Source organism: Vulpes lagopus, chromosome 7 (genome assembly GCF_018345385.1).
Source record: "Vulpes lagopus strain Blue_001 chromosome 7, ASM1834538v1, whole genome shotgun sequence".
Taxonomy (NCBI): Eukaryota; Metazoa; Chordata; class Mammalia; order Carnivora; family Canidae; genus Vulpes; species Vulpes lagopus.
In genome coordinates, this window is record NC_054830.1 from 19238076 (window position 1) to 19263666 (window position 25591).

At 53.0% G+C, this 25591-nt stretch overlaps 1 protein-coding gene across 8 annotated transcripts in view; it reads right to left on the reverse strand.

Moving 5' to 3' along the window:
- Positions 1–25591, reverse strand: part of CACNA2D2 (calcium voltage-gated channel auxiliary subunit alpha2delta 2) — a 139689-nt gene that overhangs the window by 96334 nt on the left and 17764 nt on the right. For all 8 annotated transcript variants that reach the window (XM_041761257.1, XM_041761254.1, XM_041761255.1 and 5 more), the window contains exon 2: positions 17080–17161. In XM_041761257.1, coding sequence (XP_041617191.1) covers positions 17080–17161 — 82 coding nt within the window. The remainder of the gene's footprint in view (positions 1–17079; positions 17162–25591) is intronic.

The following is a 25591-nucleotide window of genomic DNA, read 5'->3' on the forward strand; positions in this document are numbered from 1 at the left end:
CATGTGGAAGATCAGGGGTTGTGAGAGGGAGGTCAGGAGGCCAGCCTGACTGTTGCCTCCCTCAGCCAGAGAACCCCCACCTTATCCATTCACTGGCCAGGGCCCTGCATGGATTTCACTAAATAAATGGCAAGGGCTCAGCTGCTCGAAGAGCATGACAGCAGTGGTGCCTAGTGGATTGAACTTTTTTTTTTTTTTTTTTTTTAAGATTTTATTTATTTATTCATGAGAGATAGAGAGAGAGAGAGAGAGAGGCAGAGATATAGGCAGAGGGAAAAGCAGGCTCCATGCAGGGAGCCGGATATGGGACTTGATCCCGGGACTCCAGGATCATGCCCTGGGCTGAAGGCAAGCGCTAAACTGCTGAGCCACCCAGGGATCCCCGTGGATTGAACTTCTATTCTTTTTTTTTTTTTTTTTTGAACTTCTATTCTTTATCAAAACTCCCTGAAACCACAAGAAAGGGCTATTCAAAATGGCAAAAACCTATGGGTCAACGAAAACATGGAGGAGGTGCCAGAAACAACATTTGGAAGCTGGAAGCAGATGGACCATGATGATTGACTCAGCAGGCCCTGGGACGGTCACCTGTACCAGCAGTAGGTTGAGGTTGGGGAACTCCCAAGAGTAAGCCCTAAAACCCCAAATGGGAGGCTAAAAGAAACTTCCCTGGGAACCTGCAGCCCAGAAGGGCCATTTGGCCAGATTACCCACAATGAAACCGAAGTCCATGAACACCCATACCCCTACTCCCGTGCCTGGAGCTCTCAGGTCCACATTCAGTGGCCCACTCTCTGGTGGTTTTTTTTTTTTTTAATTTTTATTTATTTATGATAGGAACACAGTGAGAGAGAGAGGCAGAGACATAGGCAGAGGGAGAAGCAGGCTCCATGCACCGGGAGCCCGACGTGGGATTCGATCCCGGATCTCCAGGATCGCGCCCTGGGCCAAAGGCAGGCGCCAAACCGCTGTGCCACCCAGGGATCCCTCTCTGGTGGTTTTTGATGAGGCTCCGAGGGTTATGAGCTCCACTTCTTAGTTCCTATTACATAATCTCCTGTCTGCTTACATATATGAGTAGACTATATGGAATCCCAAACAGGGAGGGGAGATGGGCACATAGGAGTCAGAGACCAAAACAAAAAAATACCTGAAGGAACCTGGGTTACACAGAAATGGAAGTGTGAAAAAAGTTCCATCAATTGTGCATGCTAGGGTTGAAGAAATCTGTAAATATATTATAGACAATGAGAACCGGGTGTCTCACTGTTGGAGAAGGAAGTCACCAAAGAGGAAGGGAGAAAGACTTGATTGAGCCTGTTGCATTAGACTGGAGACATGGGTAGCAGATACACACATATTTCCCATTTCCAAGTTCTGATCGCGAGAGGGCCTGGAAGCAGTAACACCCTAGGAGCAATGAGCACACACGGCACACAAATCTTAATTTCTAAGTACCATCCGCCAATAAATGGAACCAGAACTCCTTGGAGAAGTGGGTGATTCCAGGGAAAATACAAGATGATCTTGGAGTATCTTGTAACAACAGAAAGTAAGAAAGCACTCAAATAAGGAGAGGAGTATGTTAAAAGGGCAGAGGAGTCAACATGGAAGAGATCCCAATGGCCAAAGTGGGAATAATTCTTTTTTTTTTTTAAAAAAAAAAAAGATTTTATTTATTTGAGAAAGAGAGTGAGTGAGAGAAAGAGCATGAGTGGGGGAGAGGGGAGCAGAAAAAGAGGGGGAAGCAGGCTCCATACTGAGCAAGAAGCCCAAAGCAGGGGACTCGATCCTAGGACCCTAACATCATGACCTGGGCTGAAGGCAGATGCTTAACCAACTGAGCCACGCAGGCACCCTCAAAGCTGGAATAATTCAAGCAACAAAATAAATAATGATAATAGTGAATTATAACCCATAGAGTAATTCATGAGTTGATACTGATATAAATAAGTAAAACAGGGGAGAAAGGACAGTTTTTCCTTATAGAAAAATTCTGATTAATAAATGTAGAAGGAATGAGAGGATAGAAAAGCACCATTAGAACACCACTGCAGGCAAGACCCACCAATGGATGCTAAAATCAAAGAACAAAAGTTTCAGAGAATCAAGATATTTGTTTAACCTCAAAGCTTTTCCCCAGAAATTTATTAATTATAAAGGGAAAATAGCAACTTTACAGTGGGGGAAGCAAGCAGACACTACCTTAACCAAATTACCAAAGTTAACATCACCAATCGTACTGACATCATGTACTCCCCGGTATATTGATATACTGAAAAGGACACATCATTTCTATGGTGTTCTAAAAATGCGTAACCTAAGTCTACACATAGAAAAACATCAGACACAAATGTTAAACAAAATAACAGATGGGTACTTTTTAAAAAGTGTCAAGATCACAAAAAAGACACTACCAAAACTGTCATGGATTAGAGGAGCCTAAGGAGATATGCAGTGTGGGATAACAAAATGCAGTGTGGGATCCTGGTACAGAAAAAGGACATTAGTGGAAAAACTGGTGAAAGCCAAATACAGTCTTTTCTTTGGTTCATAGTAATGTACCAACGTCAATTTCTCCTTAGCTTTCGTACTTGTACTATGGTTATGCAAGATGATAACATTAGAGGAAACTGGGTGAAGCGTTAGGGAATTTCTGTGCTATTTTGCCAAGTTCTCTGTAAGTCTAAAATTATCTCAAAATACAGGAGTGTGTGTGTGTGTGTGTGTGTGTGTGTGTGTATGTGTGTTTGCATGCACGCATATCTGTGATTTTAAGTAGGCTCCATACCCAGTACGAGGCTTGAACTCATGACCTCTAGATCAGAAGTCCCATGCTCTACAGACTGAGCCAGGCAGGGGCCCCTAAAGGAATTGTTTTTTTTTTTTTGCTGTCTTTTTTAAGCTATAATACTACCATCCTCAGAGAGCTAACAGACATTATGGCAACAATGAAACAAGAGCTAGATGTTATTTGTTAAAAGGACCCCAGAGATCCTGGAAATCAAAAACATGGTAAATAAAACATAAAATTTGATAGAACTGTTGGAAGATAAAATTAAGAAATCTCCTGATTTAAAAAAAAAAAACAAAACACAGAGATGGAAAATCAGAGAGAAAAGAAAGGGAAAAAAAGGTCTGAGTTAAAGGTTCTAGAAAAAGAGGAGAGAAAATATTAGGGAGGAAATGGTCAAAGAAATCATTCAAGAAAACTTCCCAGGCCTGAAGGATGTAAAAGTACAGCTTGAAGTGTCTGCTGAATGGTAAGGAGTGAGAATAAACCCCACTAAGTTATGGCAATGTGGAATTTCTGAACACTGGGCACAGGGAGAAAGTTTCTAGAGATAAAAACCAGGTCATGTACAATGCATTGGGAATCCACATGAACTTTGGATCTCTCCAGAGCAATTCAAGGAGCTGGAAAGAATGGAGCACTGCCATAGGAACTTTGAGGCAAATGGTTTCCATCCTGGACTTGCACACCCAACCAAAACCTCTGCCAAGTGTGAGGGAAAGGGCAGGCTTTCTGGAATGTGAAAGTCTCAAGTCTGGCTCCTGGGTACCTTTCCTCAAAAAACCAACTGAAAATGTCCTCTACCCAAATGAGGGAGAAAATCAGAAACCAAGGAAGTAGAGCCCATGATATCCAGGAATCCAGGGTTCCAATCCAGATGACAGGGGAAGGGAAATTCTAGGCACAGTCTGAGCCGCAGGCCAGAAAAGCAACTAAAGAGGCTCCAGGTAAGACTTCTCTGAGTGGTTAATTGGACAGAACCCCAGATGCATCTGCACTATGACAGGACGCTCAGAGAGGAGGGCAGGGAGTTTAGGAGGCAGCATTAGCAAAGATTCACAGAAAATGAAGCAGTCCCCAGACAATTGTTAACCTGCAATAAAAAAATGCAAAAACTGTACCCCAAAGTGTGTACTGAGTTACAGCTCTGAAGAGCATTTGCCCAAGTCAAGACAGTGTCAATCAACCCTGCATCCTGATCCACCAGTCCTGACCCACCCACATGACCATGGGATGGTAACGGGAGGGTTAGAGATAGGGCTATACATGGGAAGAAGAGGAGTGCTAAGAGCTAAGTCCTCCTCTCTCCCAGTGCATGTTCATGGATAATGCCTAAAACTGAACAACCATGAAGTAGTGACATATAAGTATGTCATTTAGAGATATGGAGCTCTGAGATAAGAAAGTGATAGCCTCTAGGGAGTTGGAAATGGAAAGGAGGGGATGCTGCGCCCCTAACACAACATGCCTGGTAAAGCTATGGTGCTACACCATGTGCGCAAATGACTTTCATTTTAAAACCCTGACTTTAAAAATCCATCTAGAAAGGTAAGAAAATTTTTAAAAAATATGAAGAAAGGGAGGAAGGAGGGGGATGTGGAAAAAGGAAGAAAGGAGAAAGGATAATGTAGGGAGAGGAGTCAGGGGCAGGAGACTGACTGCTTTGACTCCAGCCTCTGGAGGCCCCCAAAGGGCAGAGCTGATATCATGCTCTGTTGACATCACAACCACCTCTGTTTACACTTCCGGCAAATGAAGACAGTTCTAAGGTTTCAACTCCCTGATCAGCTAAGTACACAGACCTGGCTCCTTAGGTCAAAACACCCATTTAGTATCTGGGTGACCCCTCACCCTCACTTCTACATTTCCCCAAAGCTGAAGGTAATCAGAAAGCAAGCTGAGGGACAGTGGCCCACAGTGGGGAGCAATACTGGATGGGAGGAAGAAGATCCACATCTTCCATGTGTGGATCTGTGTCTGAAGCCATGGTGTACTCACTACCTCTGCCTCGACCTCTGTTCAAAGCGATGCTGAGGTGAGTCACTGAGACACACAGGCAGCCATGCCTGGGGAGGGCTGTGGAGGGAAGGGACCACCTGAGAAATGGGGCTGAGTGAGCTACAAACATCTGTACAAATTCTCACCCTCTCCCTGGAATCCCCAACTAATCATGCAATTTTCTGGCAAATGTGAAAACCTGCAACTCCTTAACCCACTGGCCTCCTTGCACTGGACGAATGTTCATCCCAGGGGCCCCCAGCCCCAGGGAGGGAGGGAGGACAGGTATGAGACCTGCATGGAGAAGCTGCATACAGAGTACAAGCTCAGATGAGAGTTGGGCTCAGCTGGAGGAAATCCGGAACCCTCGGAGAATGGAGAACCAGACATTGGACCCAGACCCCCGGTCTGTGTCTCAAAAGGGAGGATCGAAAGCCAGACAACTACCAGGGGAGAGCCCCCTCTGTCACCCAGGCCTTGTCCCACTCAGGGACATTCATGCCCCTTATGTGCCTCCTTGTGCCTCACTGCAAAAGGAGCCCCAAAGTCCCCAGGAGGCAGGCAGTGGCTCACCCAGCCCCAGGGATGGACATGACCTTTTCCAGCTCGTCAAGGTTTCTGAGGAGGCTCGGTGGGCAAATTTGCTGCTGGTGAGACTCGTGCAGGTGGCAGAAGCATGCCTCCTTAGGCAGCAGGGAAGCACATGTCCTACCCTGGGAGCCAGTTCAAGGTGAGAAGCAAAGGCCCAGTCTGATGGCCCTGTCCAATGAGAGAGCTCCTTGGCCTCCAGGGAGATCCATTCTGCTGTGGGGTGCAGCCACCACCCTCATATAGCTGTGGTCAGAGGAGACAGTGTGCAAGCCCTGGAGGTCCTAGTCTGAGCTGGGGGGCTGCCAGACCCTCCTTGATGTGGAGCAGTGAGTTTTCAGGGCCAGTCTCCTGCCTTCCCCCTGCAGAAGGCTCCAGACCTCTGTTCCCCCTGAGCAGCTCCTCTACTTAGCAACGGAGACAATTTACATAATGCATCGAGTGTAAGAGCAATAATGGCTGGGGAAGCAGGGTGCCCGTTAGTGGCTCCTTGGGAGAGAAAATACCTGTTCCCACACCACCACCTCCCCCATCATGGATCTGCTGTGACGCTGCTGGGAAGCAGGTGCCTTTAAGTGCTCAGTGCTGCCAAGAGGGGCCTTGGAAGGGCCGCACCAGCCCTGGAATTGGAGCAACCTTGGGACAGAGATGCATGCAAGAGGAAATTTCCAAAGCACCCGAGTTTTCCACATAAATCCACCCAGCCGTGCTCTGGAGCCTGCACCCCTGCTAGGCCAGGGCCCTGCATCCAGAGACTTCCCGGAGGAGGAGGCACTCCAGCAGGCATGAAGCTATAGCCAGAGGCCAGGGAGCTAGGCTGCAGCTGCCCAGGAGGCGGTCACGTTCAAACACAAAGGCAGCAATGGAAGGGGGAGAATACATAAAAATTACTGGCATGGTAATTGCTTTTTATATAAATGTTCTTTTTAAAAGTTTTCCCCAGTGTGAAAGTCCCTCTTTAAAAAGAATAAATTCACTGCACACCAATTTATTCTGTGCCTGTAGATGGAGCATAATGAAGGCTCCTCCGTCAACACCTGATCAAGAGGCAAGTGACTGCCACTTGACCCATCTTCCGGGTCTCTCTGTGCAAAGACGACACAGGCAGCATCAGGGCCCAGGGGTCTGTGGGGGCAGCAGAAGAGTGGGGAGCTGGCATCCAGGAGACTCTGGGCCTCAGAGCCAAGCCCGACATACCCCATTAGAGCCTTAGGAGCTGCACTTAAATGGAGGATTTGGAAGAGGGGCAGCCACCATCACATACACGGGGAGATAGGTGGGGCTGTGGGAGCTGGGGTGCATAGGAGGACAGCAGAGGGGAGGTATTCAGCAGGCTTTTTTGGGGGGGGGGGCAGGATCAGGCCCTGGGCCTGCCTGCAGGGCATATACAGGAAGCTAGCTGGTGACAAGGCACCTGGCAGTTGTACGTTGGAGAGGTCCGTCCTGTGCTGCAGGAAGCTCTGGCTCTGCTCTAAGCCCACAGGCACCCAAACTCTTCGGCCACCCCCAGAAAGTAACACTTCAGGGGGCAGGAAGGGTTACTCTCCCTCACCGGGATGCCCAAGACATGGAAAGGAGGCTCCTGCCTACACCCCTTCACAGCTACGGTTCCCTCATCTGTGAAATGGGAACACTGTCTCAGGGGCCTCACCACCCAGCCTTTCTGAGCACTGGACTGGGGACAATGAAGACTGCCTGCACAAGCCCTGTGCTCTCCAAAGAAGGGCCGCTTGGACCCATCCCAGGATGCAGACACACGGGGCTGTAAGGACACAGATCCACAGCCGACGGGCACCCTGTCCCCTGCAGGGCTGCCAAGCACAGCGCAGGAGGCAGAGTAACTGGGCGGGGGTGGGGGGGGTGGGGAGGATGTTTACTGCGCATGGGAACATGGCGTGTGTGCATGAATGTGAGCTCCTCGCCCACAACTGAGATTTCTCAGCTTCACTAATTAACCAGTTCAGTAGTTCTCGCCTGCTCGGGTGACACAGAGCTCCTGGCATCTGCCTCCTCGTGGTCCCACCCTGCTCTGTAGTGTGCCCGCTCCCACCTCCACGCAGAGCTCAGCCGCATACACACGCGTGCGTGTACACACTCACCTGGTCACACCCCCCTACAAAGCACACATGCTCTCCCGAGCACACACTCACACGTTTGCACCCGCACATGCAGCACGCATGCACACAGATTTGCAGGTCCTCTCCCAGGCACACATACACTCCCATTCCCACTCGCGGCATCATGCTTCTGTCCTCTCCCACATGTGGTCAGCCTCACTCCACTTATACCAGCCTCCACAGGTCAGAGAGCCTTCTCCCAGTGAGACAGGGATCAAGAATCACGGTGGGGAGTGCCCCTGGGGTTGCTTGCCTTCTAGGTCTGACTGCCTGTGTTCAGGTGGACTCCAAGGAGCCTGGGCGTGACCCTGCCTCCTGGTCATGATCTCTCTACCCCATTTGATGCCCGCCCCAGGGTCCTGGCAGCTCCTGCCTCCTGTCTGTACCCAAAGCACGCAAGCGCAGAAGGTTGTGGAGAGCACTGGACACTACTGGCTTCAGCCCTGACCTGGAGGGCTTCCTGGGTGAGGGAGCTTTGGCTGGATTCAAAACTGGGGTGAGGCCTGGAGGGTATGGGGGTGTGTGAGGAGAGTGGCAAGTGCACTAGGGAGAGAAGGTGGGATGTCTAGCTGGGGACCGGGAGGGCATAGGGATGGCTGGGAGGCCCAAAGGCTCCCTGTTCCCCTGCTCAAGCTACACACCTTGGCCAGACCTTCAAGTCACTCCAGTAACAGCCCAGCCTCCCCCACCCCAGCCTGACATCTGGGTGCCAGCACACCTTGCAGCTGGCTCTTCTCTTGGCCCTTCTTCCAGACCCCCACACCCTCCATTCCCATTCCCTCACAAAGAGCAATCCAGGACCCTCTATGTGAGGTCAAGCAAATCCCATGCGAGCCTACTTCTCCCAAGGCATCTGGCACTGAAGCTGTACTTTGATACACTGGATCTGTTTCCCCATATGGGCTGGGTAGTTCCCAAGGTCCTGTGGGACAGCCAGGGCCCTGGTCTCCCCCTGTCAGTCTTCAGATGCCTGCTGCTTTGCTTATCTACCCATTGAACAGTTACTAGGTAAACACTTACTCCTTGCCAGCCTTGTGGGCACATATATGCATGTCTGTGCACCACAGGCATGTGTGTATATGTGCACCCTGTGCGTGTACAGCCTGCTTCTTCACCCAGACTGTACATCCCCCAGCCGCCAACCCCACACTCTTAGACCAGGACGCTTAAGCCTTGGAGTTTACTGATTCACGAGAACCCAAGGATGGACAAGGAGTGAGCTGAGGAGTCTGTCCAGGATCCCCCTGACCTCTGCCTCATCTGCTCCCCCTGCCCGCCCCCCACATAAGTAGCCAGCCAGCTGCCCTGCAGAGCCACCAGGTCCCAGGGCTGGGAGAGAAGTATGTGAAAGACAAGAAGTTTGGGGCTTTGTAACATTCCCCAAACTCTAGATCTTTGCTCACAAGGCTCAGAGAAGGTAGAGGGAGGCCAGGCTGAGCTTCCGTCTCCTGCCTGGTCATGGTAAATGCTGCTCATACCACCCCTGAGGCCGGCTGTGGTTTGTCAGAACCAATTACTTCTCTGCCTCTGCCAAATGCTTGGGGCTCCACAAATCTCAGGCACATGACCCCATGGCTGTCACCAATCCCGCAATAGATGGGGGTGGAAGAGGAGAGAGGAATGCATATCGGGTCAGCCATACCCTGGGGCGCAGCATGGAAACCCATTTGGCCCTCTACCCCCATCCCCCATTTACCACCCCGATGATCCAGACAGGCCCTTAGCTCTGGATCTGCAGCCCCATTGCTCCTGATGCAGAGGCCAGGATGGAGCAGAGCAGTCCCTGGCCTCTTTTCAACTATCTGCAAGTACTGGGTCCCCCTTGGAGCTGATCCCCAGCTGTCCTGCTACAAGGCCAGCCTCTCTGGGGACCCTAGGGGAGAGCCAGGGTGTTCATTAGAACTATCTTACTGCATGTGTGTGTCGGTGGAGGGGTGTGTATGTGTGTGTGTGTGTGTGTCAGGGAAGGAGCATGCAGCAAAGCCATGGGTTCTCAACTATAACCATGCCTCTGAGATTGTCTTTTCTTTAAACTGAAGGACCCCAGGCCTGGTTGGCTCAGTTGAAGGAACATGTGACTCTTGATCTTGGGGTGGCAGATTCAAGCCCCAGGTTGGGTGTGGAGATTACTTAAACAAATAAACTTAAAAATAAAGAAACTGAGGGACCCTAGTCACAGAACCTTCCAGAGAAAGGAAGCTACCACCCTTAAGAACCCATGATCCTCAGCCTTGGGTTTAGCTACATCATTTTCTGACCCACTAACCTATCCCCAGTGCCAATACCTGGGGCCAGCCCTTCACTCCAAGCCCTGTAAGGTTTCTAAAGATGGCATGCTCAGTCAGTGCTAGGGACTGAGTTATCTGTGCCACCCCAAAATTCATGTTGAAACCTAATCCCAACATGACTGTATTTGGAGGTGGGCTCTATGGGAGGTAATTAGGTCATGAGGGCAGAGCCACTTGTGAAGGGGATTGGTGTCCTTATTAAGGACCCTAGAGAACTCTTTCTACCACCTTCTACCATATGAGGACATGGTGAGAAGACAGTTGTCTATGAACCATGAAGTGGGCCTTTGCCAGACACCAAACCTGTTGACCCCTTAATATTGGGCTTCTCAGCCTCCAGAACCATTAGGAAGAAATCCTGTTGTTTCTTAGCCACCCAGTCTATGGTATTCTGTTATAGAAGCTACAACGGACTCAGATGGCAGGGACAAGAAAACTGATTTCCAAATTCCTGGGTTAAGCTAAGCAAAAGGGACATTGTGGACATCTGAACTTCCTCAAACTATGACTAATTCCTGGAAGGGCAAGGAGTTGATAGTGGGGGGGGGCAAAGGTACCCCCACATTTATAGGGCTCTGTCTGTAGCCTTTCTTTGCCTCTGGTCCCTTGAGATCCTCTTGTCTCCCGTGAGTACAGAGGTGCTCAGCTGCCCATTTCACAAGTGGAGGCTGGGAGGGGCAGGACAACAAGCTCCAGGCCCCTCAGCATGGGAAGGCCCAGCACTGCCATTCCTGCCACCACATTCTTTCCACCACCTCCTGCCGGGGGGTTGCTGCCCATGGCACAGGTGCCAGATTCAAGTCCCAGTTCTGTCATGTACCAGCTACGGGACCTCAGGCAGGTCTCATCTTAGGAATGCAAAACTCTTTTCTCCTGTTCTGACCCGTTCCCCATCCTCTGGAGGTGACCTCAGCCATGGCACTGTGGTGACCTTGTGGCATAAACTGGAAGCTGGTGGTCCATCTGCCAGGCCTGTGCCACCAGCCATGGGTCTGCTAATCGCACCCAGAGAGGCCTCTCCCGCAGACCTGTCCCCTCCACACCCACAACCGCTATAGGCACTGGGTAGCAGCTCTTCACTGAGGCTGTGCCAGAACTCCCAAAGCCTCCTACCAGGGCTCCCTGCTCTAGCCTCCCCCTGCAAGACTACAGAGCAAGGGGCTCTGAATTGGCTATGGAGGCAACCACCCACTCATGCTCCTCTGGGGACTTCCCTATCACTGCATCCTCCACCTGCTGTGAAGCTGTTCTGTCCTAACACGCTCACATCCAGGGGAGTAGGAAGAGGAGAGGCCTGGGAGGGGATGGGGGCTGAGAGGGTCACAGGTACTGGCCCAGCCTTAGCAGCTCTGGAGGAGCCCTTGGGGTGCGGGAGGCTCCAGTAGATGGTGCCCATGGAAGGCATGATCAACGTAAGCCAGGGTCCCCAGGCAAAGTGTCTCGGGGCAGCCCTCCCCCTACACTGACCTCCCTGCACCCCTTCTCTGGTGGGAGGATGCATGGAAGGGGTGTTGGAGACCCAAGCTAGTCAGCTGGCCCGCAGGCAGGAGCTCCTGCCACTGATGAAATGGCTTTTGAAAAGCTTCAAAAATGGAATTTCCTCCTGTAGGCGACAACAGAGTGTGTGTGGGGAGGGGGCAAGTAGGACACACAGTCTCCCTGCCTCCTGGTCTCTGGTCTCCCTACCCAGTACTCAGGAGAGAGCACTCCCAGACCTTATGTGGGGGAGGGGCAGAAGAGGCCACCCCAGGGCAGGTCTGGGAAGGGAAGGAGTGGGGAACAGATCGGGCTGGGGGGACAGAGAGGGGGTCCAGGCAGGCTTTGGCCGGGCTTCCCTGCATCTGCCTCTGTGTATCTAATTATGCTCAAGTGGCGGCCTCACCACGTTTCAGACACCCTCCCAGGAGCCCCTCCTCAGCCCCATGCATCCCCGCTGGGTGCCGAGCAAGAGGACCATATGGAGGGAATAATAAGACAATTAACTTTCCATTAAAGAATAATATATGTGGGTTTTTAGAGAGGCGAGCGGCAGCAATCCCTACCCAGCAGCATATTTCACACCCGTGCCCCCCACCACCTCCACCCCATGCACCCCACATCCTGATCATCTTCACCGGGAGAAAGGAGGGTGCTGCTGGGCCTTATTGGGAGGTGGCTGGAGGAGGGGTAGGGGCTTTGGGAGGAACAAGAGCAGAGGCCTAGGACTAAGGTTCTGAGGCTTCTGGGAAACTTGAGGAGGGCTTCTGATAGGTCTGTCTGGGCTCCCTCACCACCCTTCACCTGACTATGAGCACATCAGCCGGGACAGCTGTGCTGGTCTCGGGGTGGGTGTGTGTGTGTGTGTGTGTGTCCCAGTCCCTCTAGGGTTCTGAGCTTCTCTGGCGCTCTTGAACACTGCTACTAACCGCATCTGAATGCCCAGATACCCAGAGAGGACCCTCCAAAGATGGGGGCCAACCACAGCCTTGGCCAGCACCCCTAAGCCAGCATGTGAGAATGCATGAGTTGCAGGAATTGGTGGTACCAGCCTGGGGGGAGGGCTGGAGGGACAGTGGGAGGCCTGTTTCAAAGGAAATGTATGAAGGAACCCCTGTCCTTGCTTCCCTGAGCCCCTTAGGAAAGGGGCCCTTTATGTGGACAGACTTTGGTCCTTGCCAGGAGCCTACTCCAGATGTGGCCCTCTGCAGATACTAATTACACATTCCCAGGGAGCATGAAGCAGACAGGGTACAGGGATGGCCAGGGGCAAACAAGATGGGCTGGGACTGGCACCATCACCCATTGAGCAGTGCTATTCCTGGCCACCTGGAGAGTGAAGACACATGGGCACCATCAGTCTGAATCACCATGGCTATCCAAAGGAGCACATCAGTGGGGAGGGGAGTAGGAGTTTTGGGGTTAAAGGTCTCTGAGACCTGGGTTTCCTGTTCTTTGTGGACACAGCTCAACAGCTGAAGGGAGGGGCTGCCTCAGGGTAGCTCCTCCAGACAGGCCTCAGACCTGCACCTCTGGCTTAGTACTTCTCCCCAATCCCACTACCACTTAAGACTGGCCTCTCGGGGCTCCAGGATGGGACTGTATGGTGCAGACAGTTGCTCAGGACCCTTGTTTTCCCATTTGTACATTAAGACCACAGGAGTAACCAGCAGCATGCAGCTGAGCTACAGTCATCATGGAACTGAGGCAGCCAGGGATGTTGACAGGGCTCTAAGCCATTTCTGCCCCAGTTGGAAGGTGAGGTAGGAGTGGTTGATGTCAATACAAAGGCTCCCAGAGCCCAGGCTTGGCTTTACACTTTCCAGAGAGTGGTCTGTGGACCCCAGACACGGTCATCCTAGGTCTCTGTTCCCAGCCCAGCTTCGGCCAGGAAGCCTCCTCTCACCCCAGAGAGAGGATCTTCTTACATCCTTCTCTAGAGACCCTCCAAGGAAGGTGTTTCACCCAGGTCAGGAACCCATCTCCGGATGGTGGTGCACTTTTGAGCCACTGGTTCTTCCTTACGTCTGACTATAATCTCTCCTGCTTTGCTTTCCCACAAGGTCCCCAGAGTTGTTCTCCTTTTGCACTGGACACTCAGTCAGAAGTGAGGAGGTTCCTGGCTGTACCTGTCAGAGTGACCTGGGCTTCAGAGTTGGGAGACTGGCCATCTCCACATCTTCCCCCAAGCACCCCCAGGCACCTGATGAATTATTCATCCTGATCAGCCTCATTATGTAAATGAGCTCAGAGCCCAAGCATATGCTCTCTGCTCTTCACCTCCCCTCCCCCCAAGATGGGGACAATATGGTGCTGATGGGGGAGGGCAGAGAAGGAACTTGGAGATCTTGATCAGCCTCCAGGGGTTCTGGAGAGGGCACACTACAACAGAGTCCACACTTCTGTGGCTTGTGCACATTAAGAGTAGGCCAGGGCATGGGGGGGAGGTAGGGTACCCAGGGGGGACATGGCTCAGGGGCGTCTGGCTAAGCATGGGGGTGGGGATGGCACATGAGCACCAGGCCACAGTGGGAGCACCCACTATGTGCTGGCCCTGAACTCAGATGAGGAAACATGGTGGGGTCTTTGCAGACAGCCCCCACACCCCACCCTGGTGTGCTATGACCCCAGTCTGTACTCAGCCATGTCCCCAAGGGGTTGTGCTCAGGAGGAGCAAAGTGCCAATGCAAGGAAAGTGCTCCCAAATGCCACTGCCTGCAGTTTCTGGACTCTTGTAGCTGCCAACTCTTGCGGTGTCTAGCTTCTGGGAGGGGGGCAGCCTCTAGGACTGGAGTAGGGGCAGAAGGCAGCCATGCAGGGGAAGAAGGCCAAGGGAACCCAGATGCCAGGACATCTTAACTGCAGGGTGTTTGGGGGGAGCATAGAGTCAGCTCAGGGAGCCTGGGGAGGCCACTGGGGGCTGAGGCTGGCAGCTTGGCAGAGCTGGTGCCAGGATCCCCAGGAGCATCAGCAGTTGGGTCAGGGCTCTGCTGCAAGCATCCTCCTGACTCAGAGCTGGACATAGGCTAGGCACAAAGTCCCCCTCATACGCATTTGAAGGAGAGCTGTGGTGACTCAGTCAGGTTTGGGGTGGACTGTGGGGGTGGGGAGGCTGGCTCCCTCTTACTCCCACTCCCATGGGATTGTCCTTCTCTAGAATTCTTTACCTGCTTCTCTACCACCCACCCTCACCAGAGTGCCTGGTACCAAGAAGCAGCCCCAGAGATGTCAGCAGGAACTAAGAGGCTGAGAAAGCAGGTGAGAAAAAACTGGAGCAGGACAGAGAGCCGCTGGAGAGCTGGCAGGCGGCAGCAGGCAGAGGATGCCAGGAGGAGCCAGCCGGGAACGCCAGGTCAGCACTTCTCTGCCTGCGGCCAAGCTGGCCACAGCCGCAACAAACATGGCCCCTACTCCAGCCCAGCTCCCCACTTCCCCAGCCTCACCCTGCCTCCCTTCCAAGAGGTGCAACCAGAGAAGGGGTAGCACCCTAGACCTGGTCCAAGCCTCAGGTCTGGCGTAGCCAGCTGTATGACTCTTGGTATGGCTGGCGGGGTGGGGGCAGGATGTGCTCATTGATGAGAGTGTCTGGAATCATTCAACTCCCATCAGAAAGGAAGGGACCAAAAAAATTAAAAAAAAAAAAAAAAAAAAAAGAAAGGAAGGGACCAACATGTCCTAGGAGGGAAAATGATCAAGGAGGGAAATTCAAATTTCCAGAAAAGGTGGTGTCTGTGTCAGTCCATCCACTGTTATTCTCACCACCTCATCCTCCAGTCATACCTCCCAGCCACACCATAGACCAAGAGTGAGGATTACAGAGGGTCTAGGACTCTCCCAAAAGCACACAGTGGGGATGCTGAGCTAGCCTTCCATCTCTGCTTCTCACCAGCTAGGGAGCTCAATGGTTCACAGAATCAAATCTCAAGCATGAAATGTGTGCATTATCTTCTCACTGGCAAACTTTCATGGTCTGAGTTGCCCATGACCATAAAATAAGCAATGGCCTCAAGCTGAAAATTCAAAGCATGGAAGATTCTTGACTGGAGGTGTGTAGTTAACTGCTTATATGGGGTACATCTTAGGTTCCAACACAAAACTTGGAAAGGCACATGACACATATTCAGGGTACTATCCCTTCTTCATTAACCTACATGGCTACACTTGGCAGAGCCCACTTAGAACCTAGTCAGTGCCGGGTGCAATTCCTGAGCATAAATTGACTTCTGTTCCGGAACAGCTTTTCCTATAGTGCTTTCTCTGGAAAGCTCTGCTGGCCTCCAAGTACGGCTGAGTCATTGAGAATTCACAGGAAGAGTGGGGTGGGGGTTACTGCAATTCAAGCCCAGCAATTAAGGTGGAGGAGTTCAGAGAGACTGGGCCACTAGGGGGAGGATGCCCAGCATGTTGGGGGCTGACCTCCAGACCCAGACTCCTCTTCATCATGCTACTACCTTGTTAGCCACCCCTGATCAGCCCCATTTGTGCCAGAGGTCTTACGTCCACAGCCAGTGGCAACACACTCACTGCCATCCCCACTTCCTGGGTACCTGCTCTAAGCTAAGGAGGAGGAAAGGACCGAGGAGAAAACCCCATGGTAGCTTGCCCACACGCACTGAGCCCAGTCCTGACCAAGAAGGATGTCACAAACAATGTCCAGACCCGGACTCTTGGCTGAACCACCGACAAGAAACTCTGTTTACTCTGCTGTTCCAGGACAACCATCGGCAGGCGAACCCTGTTATTTCCCTGCTTGGGTGTCCTGGCCCAAGCCTTCAGCAAGACCTTCTTGAAGTCCCCATAGGTCCCTGGGAGTCCCACCCAAGCACTCCAAGAGCTCAGCTCTCCGAGCCTCTGCATTTCCACATAACAAGCGACGGCTCAGGAACCTGACAGCGACACATTTTGCAGCCTTTTGGGGGTGACGGATGGCCTGCTCTTCACATCACTATTTCAAACATTAACATAATCTCCAAGGATGAATGTGGTTGCTCACGCCTAATCAATCACCCCCTCCTGCCCTGATCCCTCAACTCACCAAGCACAGGCTTTCAACCCGTCTCCTGCTACAGTGTCCTGTGTGGCCAGCGCAGCTCTCCACTGTTGTTCGGCCTGGCCACCCCACTCATTGTGTGGACAGCCCCTCAGCCTCTGTGTGCAACCACATCCACTGCACGCTCCAAGGCCTGGCCTTTTGCCTCAGGTGCTACCACAAACACAGACCTCACCCACTTAAAAACCTGAGAGCCTGGCATGCCTGAGTGGCTCAGTCACTTGATTCCGGCTTAGGTCATGATTTCAGGGTCATGGGATCAAGCCCCATGTCAGGCTTTGTGCTCAGTGTGGAGTTGGCTTGTCCCTCTCCCACTGCTTAGAGATAGAGCACAAGTAAGCAGAGAGTCAGGCAGAGGCAGAGGGAGAAGCAGGCCCCCTGCTGAGTAGAGAGCCCAATGCAGGGCTCGATCCCAGGACCCCAGGACCCCAGGACCCCAGGATCATGACCTGAACCAAAGGCAGACACTCAACCCACTGAGCCACCCAGGCATCCCAATAAATAAAATCTTTAAAAAAAAACACAATAACAACAACAACAAAAAACAAATCCTAAAACCCTGCAAGCCCAACACCCCGACAGCAGAGCTCACTGGATAGTGCTCAGTACTAGGAAGAGCAGGCTGTTTTTCTAGTTATTTCCTCAACTGCCCTGATGAGCCCAGCAGTGTTCCACCACACCTAACCTTACTCCTTATTTTTGAAGCCCTTCTCCCATTCCCACTCAGAAGAGGAATCCTGAGCAGAAAGCAAAGAGTACCACACTTACCTCACGAAGCTGCTGGACACCCCCAAAGATCCGCATCACGCCATCAATCTCTTGCTCCAGGCGTCGGGCCCAGTGCTGCATCCTGTGTGCAGAGAAAAGAGAGGTGTCAGGAGGGCCCCCCCACCCAGCACTGGCACAGCCCTGCACCAAGTGACCTGGGGCGTGACCAGTAGCAACCACTCCTTCAGAACCCAATTTCCACTGGAGGAGAAACAAAGGCTAGGAGCCACAGTAAGCCTGTGATTGCCTTTGAAGCCTAGACCTGGTGGCCCAGGCTCTCCTCACGTACTGTTGGACAGACAGGGAGGAGAGCGGATTATATTTTAAATGCACTGAGGGAGTCTAGCAGCTCCAAGAAGCCTGCAGGGAGACTATTTCTCACCGTGAAGAGTCAGCCCTTGATGTTGCAGCTCTGAACATGGGGACTCTGGACACTAGGGAGGAGGGGAATATGAGTGAGCGATGTGGGGGCTGCTGGTTCTCAAAGCCTCCGGTCCTCGAGGCTCCGTGAGGCCTGGAGTCCCGTGTCCAGCTAGAGTCACTGCTGTCACCACCAAGTCATTGTGTAGCCGGGGCAGGTTCCTGCCCTTGTGGGCCTCACCTGAGATGCGGACATGGAAAGCTTCTGGTGGAGGCAGCCCTCACCTTTCCGGCTCTCTAACACACAGATGCTATGTGAAGCTCACTGCTGCGTGCCATGCATGAACTGCCCACCTGCAGGTCCAGTTCGGACCATCCTGACCCTTTCTGGGGGCCTGGGAAGCCCCATGAGTCGTTCACCTGAGCCACCAGCCTAAGTAGGCCTCCTTTACGCCGGCATTACTCTGAACTCATTTGAACCCATCTGTGTCTCAGTTTCCTCCTCCAGAAAGTGGGGATAACTTGGGGCCACCTCATAGGGTATGAGAAGGACAGGCGGTCAAGAGTGCTACACAGGGATACTTGTGAGTGGACAGGAGGGACAAGTGGCCTCATGGCCCAGTATTTCCAGCCCACACACACGAACAGGAATGGCATTTGGGGAGAGGCTTGGTCCACCTTCTAACCTGTGATCCTTCCTTCAGGCAGTGCCAGATCAGGTGAGCAAAATCATACCAGTCTTTGCCAAGAGCCTACCAGGGAGATGTTCTCCACACTTCCAGAGGTGTTCTCTGCTGTGACCAAGAGCCCCTGCCCTAATGCATCTGAAAAGGTGCCTCCACTTCCTCATCCCACCACGCACAGAACGAGGCCATTCCAGGGAGGGCTCATAAGAGAGTTACCACAAAGATTTAAATGCACCATGGGTTAAGCACATCCCATAGGGAAAGGTAGGGGTGGGTGATGCCAGCCCCCCAGTCTCTGGAGGAGTATCCCAGAACCCAGGAGATGGCACCTGCCCTGGGCCTGCCTTACCTTCCCCAGTGCCATGCAGGGCCAGGACTCCACTAGCTCTCTGGGTCAGAAGAGCCTGAGCCTCCACCCCAGCCCCCTGCCCCACATCCATCTTCAGGCCTGTGGCTGGGGGGCTGGGCCTGTGCCATTGTGTGTGCCTGGGTCGGTTGGCATGGGAACTTGGAGCGGGAGGCGGGCGGATCACTAATTGCAATTTGCCAAGCTGAATGTCAGGACCGTGATGGAAAAAAAAAAATCAAACATCAAAAGAAATAGGTATTAGCTTCAGCATGTTGCTGGCTAAGCCACAGCCTGATGCCCACCTCCACTCCCTAGCACAGGGAAAAAGCTAACCCCAAGCTCAGGAGGAGGCAAGGCTGCAGACCAGGCTACAAAGGGCAATCAGGCCCCAGCTGCTAGCCAGGGGAGGGCAAAGCCTAGCAGAGAATGGAGAGCCTGCTTGGCCCCTGTTCCTATGCACCAGGTGCTGATCGCTTGGCCTTGGCTGTGGGTGGACGGGGGGCAGGTGGCTGTTTTGTGCTCCTGAGACAGAGCCCAGGGCGGCCAATGTTGAGGTGGCTTGCTGCACAGTCCTGCGTCCAGCTAGATACAAAAATGGGTGAGGTCAAGGAGCTGATCTCCAAAGGGAACCATTAACTCTGCTCTGCCCCTGCTTTCAGCTACTCATTGGTTTATGGGACGAATGCCAATCATAATCCTTTCTGGGACTAATATGTACAAGGGCACCCATTATGCATATGGAGTGGTGCCAGCGTGCCACTTGCTCTCTTGCTTCAATCCTCACAAAGCAGTAAACATCATCATTCCCAATTTACAGATGAGGAAACTGAGGCACGGGGGCTTTACGTGACCAGCCAAAGGTTACCCACCTAAGAAGTGGTGAACACAGAACTTGATACACAGACGTGCTAGAGTCAGCAAGAGCCAAGCAAGAGGGTGCACTTCCTCCCAGCTCTGCAGCTAGTACTGTCACTTTGAGAACTTGAAATCGGCCATCGTGGGAATATTTATACCACAGAAATCGGCAAATGTTACAAATCACAGTTTTTTCCCCCTGGAGAGGGAACTGTAAACATTTACTAGCACTCCACTGATTCAGCCCCAGGCTGTTGACTCTTTTCTACTGTATCTATAGGTCTCTGGTTCTAGAATTTCACAGATAACTAAAAGAAAATTAATTGGAAAAACAGACATGGATGCCAAGTTTTTATTTTGTTCAGACAACACATTATTATTATTATAATCACCATCATTTCATCTAAAAAGGCTATTTCAACACTAAAAGAATTTTAGAAGAGCCAAATCTCAGGATAAAGTCCAATTCTTTCCAAGACACACACACTCTTTCCTTCCCTCCCTCCCTGCTACTCTCTCTCACACTCATACACACGCACACACACACACACACACACACACACACTCACATGGCCTCCCCACTTCTTCCCCCAGACTGAGCGGCTCTAGACTCTGCTGTAGGCACAGGGAAGTCCGCCCATGACACAGCAGGACACACACATCCTCCTGGAACCTGGGGATGGCCCTAGCCCTTGGTCTAGCACCTGGGGCCTGATGGACAGACCCCCAGACCCTAGCTGCACTGAGCATCAAAACAATGCCAGGGAAAACAAGTTGCTCTGATAATTCACCTAAACCAAACCCAATTAGGAAGGCAATTATGTGTGCCCCAGTATTAAGAAGAACATGATAGATAAATCATTTCACTGTCATAGAGATGAGATTCTGTGGGCTCCAGGGTTTGGCTGGTGTACCAGACCTAGCTACAAGGTGTGACACCAGGCACATTGGGTCAGAGGCAAGCTGACAGAATCTTGCCTGGGCTCCCATCAGCCTGGCTCCAGGTGCCACGCCTCCCTATTAGACAGTGTTGCCCAGGGGTCACCCTCCCAATAGGGTAGACACACCTGCTGGTTCCCTCCATCCCTGTGATTTTCCATGCTCTCCATCGAGATGACACTGTTTCTCTATAAGTGTCTCTGAGTGCCAAATTAGCAAGACAGGAGGAGAAAGAGTGTCTGGGAGGAGGCACATGCAGCCAGGGGCTGCAGCCCTTGGGATGACTGGTATGGGCAGGAGAGGCTGAGGACAGACCCTTGTGTCTGTGTGTCCTCCATGTGCCTAAATACAGGGAGGTGCAGCTGCCAGGCCCCCATTACGCAAAGGCCCCTGGCAAGGATGGCTGAGGGGCCACCTACTTACAGAGAAGCCAGACCTGTCCTTCCTGCTCTGTCAGCTCCCTGACCCCACCCATCCAGGGTTCAGCAACTTCTGGGAGGCCTCAGGCCCAGGAGGCTGTGTGACCTTGACTCAGGGAGTCCAGCTCCCTTCAAATCTCAGTATTCCTATCTGTAAATGGGGGGAATGACTGGCTGAAAGCTTCAATGGCCAAATCCTCATGGCAGCCTCAATGCATAATTACCAGGGACTCCTGAGTGGCAAGAACACCCAACAGAGTGGCCCAGGGCTTAGGAAATCTCCCACGAATGCCCACACTTGGGAAGAGGGGTGCAGGTCAGGGAGTGTGGAAAGAATTCCCCCAAAGCCTGAGAGAGGCAGGCAGTGGGCACAGGGCAGAGAGCACTCATCCTGGGCCTGCCAGTCGGAGGGCAGCCCAGTGGGAAGAAGAGCCAAGGTGCTGCAAGACACCAGGCCTTGCTCTCCAGGGCACGCTTCAGAACCTAGAAGGGTATGTGAGAGAAGAGGCCTTGTCACTGTCAGGCAAGGGTGTGGGCTCATCTGCATGTAGGCCGAGGACCCCTTCAGCAGGCAGAACCACAGAGAACCCAGCTTGAACCTGGGGAGGCCAGCTGTGCAGGCTCCCCCAGAGGGGAGCAGCAGGGCAGGAGAATGGGGCAGGAAAAGGGGGGGAGGGGGAGAGGAGAGAGGGAAAGAGCCTGCGTGCAGATGCGGCAGGACAGATTAAACTGTTGCCAGTTGTTAATTTTATACACGAAGTTGTTGATCAGAATGTGATTTAATTGTACAGTATAATCCAGGCTTTTGGAATAAATTATGCAGAAAACTCATCTATAATTAAACAAATCAAAAACCCAGAGACAGGTGACACTGCAGGTTTCCCCTCAGAGGGCATGGGTGCGTGTGGGCATCTGGACCCTGCAGAAGGGCAAGAAGGGAAGGAGGCAGGCTTTGTTCCAGAGCAGACAGGGGCAGGCCCAGGGAGGCCGAGGCCTCAGGACTACCAATCTCTGCCTCTGCTGGCCTCTTCACCACTATGGAGGCATTTTGCCATCAAAGCCCTGCTGCAGGCTGTCTCCACCAGGCAGACTGCCTGGATAAACCTGGTTCCACTGGGGACCTATGAGCAATCTGCTGTCCTCCCACTAGCTTAGCAGAGCAGCCATCGTGACAGGGCGGGTGAGCAGGTAGGTGGGGGGCAGGGGGCAAGGGTGGAACTGCAGGTGAGGCAGGAGGGGTGGATAGGCTGGGGCAGGTGAGGGCCAAGAAGGCCACTTGCTGCTAAGGGCATGCAAACCAAAGCTGGCAGTGATGGCAGCTCACAGGTCTCCTACTTCTCTTGTGACAGGCTGGCCAATTATTCTCCCAGCGCTGGGGGAGGCAACGATTTAAAATAAATTGTTATTTAATTATTCTGATTATATTTCAGCTGGCCTGCCACCTCCCACCTCGGCGCCTTCACAGTCTTCTAAAGGGGAAAGAAGAAAAGATAGGGTAGGAGAAGGGTGGTGAGGGAGAGACAGACAGAGAGACACAGACATGAAGAGAGCCCCAGAGAGCGGGCTAGAGGGCCTGTATCAGGCTGAGCCCAGCATGGGGGAAGATGACTGGTGAGTGGGCCTGGAGAGGGCACTAGTCCCCCAACAGCTACCCCAAGCTCAGACAGCACGTGTGGCCCCTAGACCATGGGCACATGGCAGGAGGCTCAAGGCCGCACCCAAGGATTGTGGCATCTCCACAGCCACCTCCACCAGGGAGTCCTCCCTGACTGCTCGGGTGGATGTCCCTCTCTACCGAGACTGAGTGCCAGGATCAGCCCTGGCTCTTTTGAGGCCTTGAACCAGACATGTCCTGTTAGGCCCCAGTTTTTCCATCTGGAAAATGGCGATAAATCTCACCACTTGTCTATCTCTCACAACCCTTAGAAGAGGCAGGTGGAAACCACAGCCCTATGGAAGGGACATCAGCAGTGCTGCCTGCCCCACACACCCACAGTCCAATCTTCTTCCTCAGACCTGCAGCTCATTAAGTGTGGGGTGGCCTTGCCTTTTCCTTAGACTGAAGCCTCCAGTTGGGCTGCAGCACCCCCCTGGACTGCCTCAGAGACCCTGACAACAGGGGCAACCCCTCAGGAAGGCCAGGGCCTCCTGTGATAGGATCATCCTTCCCTTGTCCACTCAGGAGAGAAGATGCTTGGGCCTCAGCGTCTTTTGGGGCTCAAAGCCCAGGGTATCACCCCAGACCCTGATCTGATTACAGTCTCCTGAGGACGGCAGAGGGGCAAAAGTCTAGCCAAGGTCATCTGCTCCTGAGAGGTCCAGGCATTCCTGGCCAAGGACATGAGAGTGCCTACAGAGGTAGAGGCCAGCCAGCACAGTTTGTGGGGAGCATGCTGGCTCAGCTGATTCAGGGTAGAATGAGGCTCCCCAGCTAGCTGCCCACCCCTTCAGCATGTAAACTGAGGCACAGGACTTAAAGGAACCGAAACCGGCCCATCCTCAACTGATTTGGGATTCAGCTATAGAAAGCCCTATAGTGTGAGCAACATGGTACCCAAACCTTCCCCCAAGTCATCCCTCCCTAGCCCCCAAGCCCCCATTCCACATACACAGAGACAAAGGCAGTCCACTTACCACAAGAGATCCTCAGGGACCCTGGGGAGCTGGGGAGGGGCTGATGCTGCCGAAGCTCGAATTAGTCCAAATCTATCCGCCTCGACTATGTGTGTCTTGGGACCCTGCCCAAATACTGCTCCTTAATGAGGTTATTAATTACGGGCTGTCCCTTCCCTATCTTTCCCCGGGAAGACGCTTTTCCTTCTAGTTGGCTCTCGGCTAGGAGGCAGCGGTGGCAGCGAGACTGTGCCTCCCCCCTCAGACTAACAGTGAACAATCATCCAGCTTTAATTAGGGCGCTGGGTCCAGCCCAGTATTTACTCCTAACAGCCTGATGAGGGGAGGACAGGAGAAGACCCAGAGCCGGGAGCAGCATGGCCGAGGGCTGGGAGAGCCAGGCAGCCCACCTGGCCCAGAGAGGGATGGACTCACACAGCAAATGGTCACAGACCTCAGCCTCATTCCACACAATGCAGGATTAGGGTCCACAGGGGCACCAGCAGTCAGGAAGGACCCATAGATGCGGCAGGTCTCAGCCAGGGACATGGGGGCGGGGCTCCCCAGTAGCATGGAGGGTCACTTGAACTTGACTTCTGTTTCTGTCATGGTTAGCTGTGTGACTTGGTAACGTGCTCTCATTTAGAAAGTGAGGTGGTTGTCATCACCCACAGCCACAGGGTTCCTGAGCAGCCCCCCAGCAAGATGCCCCTCATCACGCCTGGTCTGAGGTTTCCAGCAGCGGGGAGGAGGCCCTAAGGGGGACTGCTCCAGCTTCCATGGAAGCAGCCCTTGCAGTACTATCAGAGTGGCTGGAGAAGTCGCCAAGGGGCAGGGGAGGAGTGGGGCTCCAGGCCAGAGCTCAGGTTGGAGGGTGGGGAGGGGCCCTAGAGCCATCTTTCCCTCAGCCATTGTGTACCAGCCATAGCACTGTGCTTGGCCTCTCCAGATCTCTGTTTCTCTCTCTTTGCCCAAAGAGGGGTGGCCTGAACCCTCCACAGGCCATGTAGGGATTCATTTCCCAAGGGCTGTAATTGGGGTCTTCCTTCCCCTGTGAGTTGGGCGTCGCAGCAGTGACTGAGACTAGGGCTCACACTGCACTGCCTCAATTCATCTTCGTGGCTGTCAAACCCTCATCCCTACTATTCAGAGGAGAACACTGAGGCACAGAGCAATTGAGTGATGAGGTCAAGGTCACACAGCTAATGAATGCCCATCAGGATGACACATACCTCTCCTCTGGGTCCTGGTCTCAAATGCCCAGTTGCTGGGTGCCAGAGCCATTGGGATGTCCAATAGGTCTCTAGAACTGAATGGATCCAAAACTGAGACCCTGACTTCCCTCTGGATCCGCATTCTCCCTTCTCTCCCTCACTGGCCACCACCTCTGGCTCAGCTGACAGCAGGTCCCTCTGCTTAGGCCCAAGGCCTCAGGGTGACCCGGAACCTGCTTTCTCTCTATCAGCAAGTCCTGTCAGCTCCACCTGCACAAAGTATCCAAATCTGCCTACTGCCTGCCACCTCTCTGGCCCACAGCCTGCCCTGGGCCACTACCATCTCCCCCCAGCACACGTGCTGTCACCAGCTTCTGCCCTCACCCCCACTGCCCCTAGTCTGTTCACATCCACATGCAGCCAGAGTGTCCTGTTGGAATGGTGTCCTTCCTCTGTCAACACCATGCTGCAGCTCCAGGCCACCACAGGAAAGGTAAAGTCCATCCAGCGGCTCTGCTCCCAATGGCATTCTTGCCCTTGCTCCTCAGGCCACACTGGCCTCCTTACTGGGGCTTAAATACACTCCTGTACTCTATGCACAGGTCTTCGCACATGCTGTTCCCTCCGCCTGGATTGGCCTTTCCTCAGAAGTCTAGAAGGGCCCTCTCTCACCACTTCCAGGTCTCTGCACACACATCACTGGCTTGGTAATCCACTCCCCCACCCCACTTTAAGTAGGCCTCCCATGCAGCAACTGATCTCCCCATGCCCCGTGGGGTTACTCTTTTAGCTAGCATTCTAGTAGACCTCCTCTCTTTTGTCTACTGTCCGAGTCCGACCTGGTCTATGAGAGCCAAGAGAGGAGCCTCTGCTCTCTGGCCTGGAAGAACAGGCCATGTGCTGAGTGGCTGCACCTCCCCAGAGTCGGAGTGGCCTCCCCACCACCCTGCCCTAGCTTGCGCGTGGCCGGCATAGGAGCAGGCAGGTGGGTTGGGCAGCAGAAGACTGCAGAGGGGCTGGCAGCGCTGCAGCTGCCCCAGGGCTGGCCCAGGAGGCCCTCCCTCTCCCTGGCTCCTC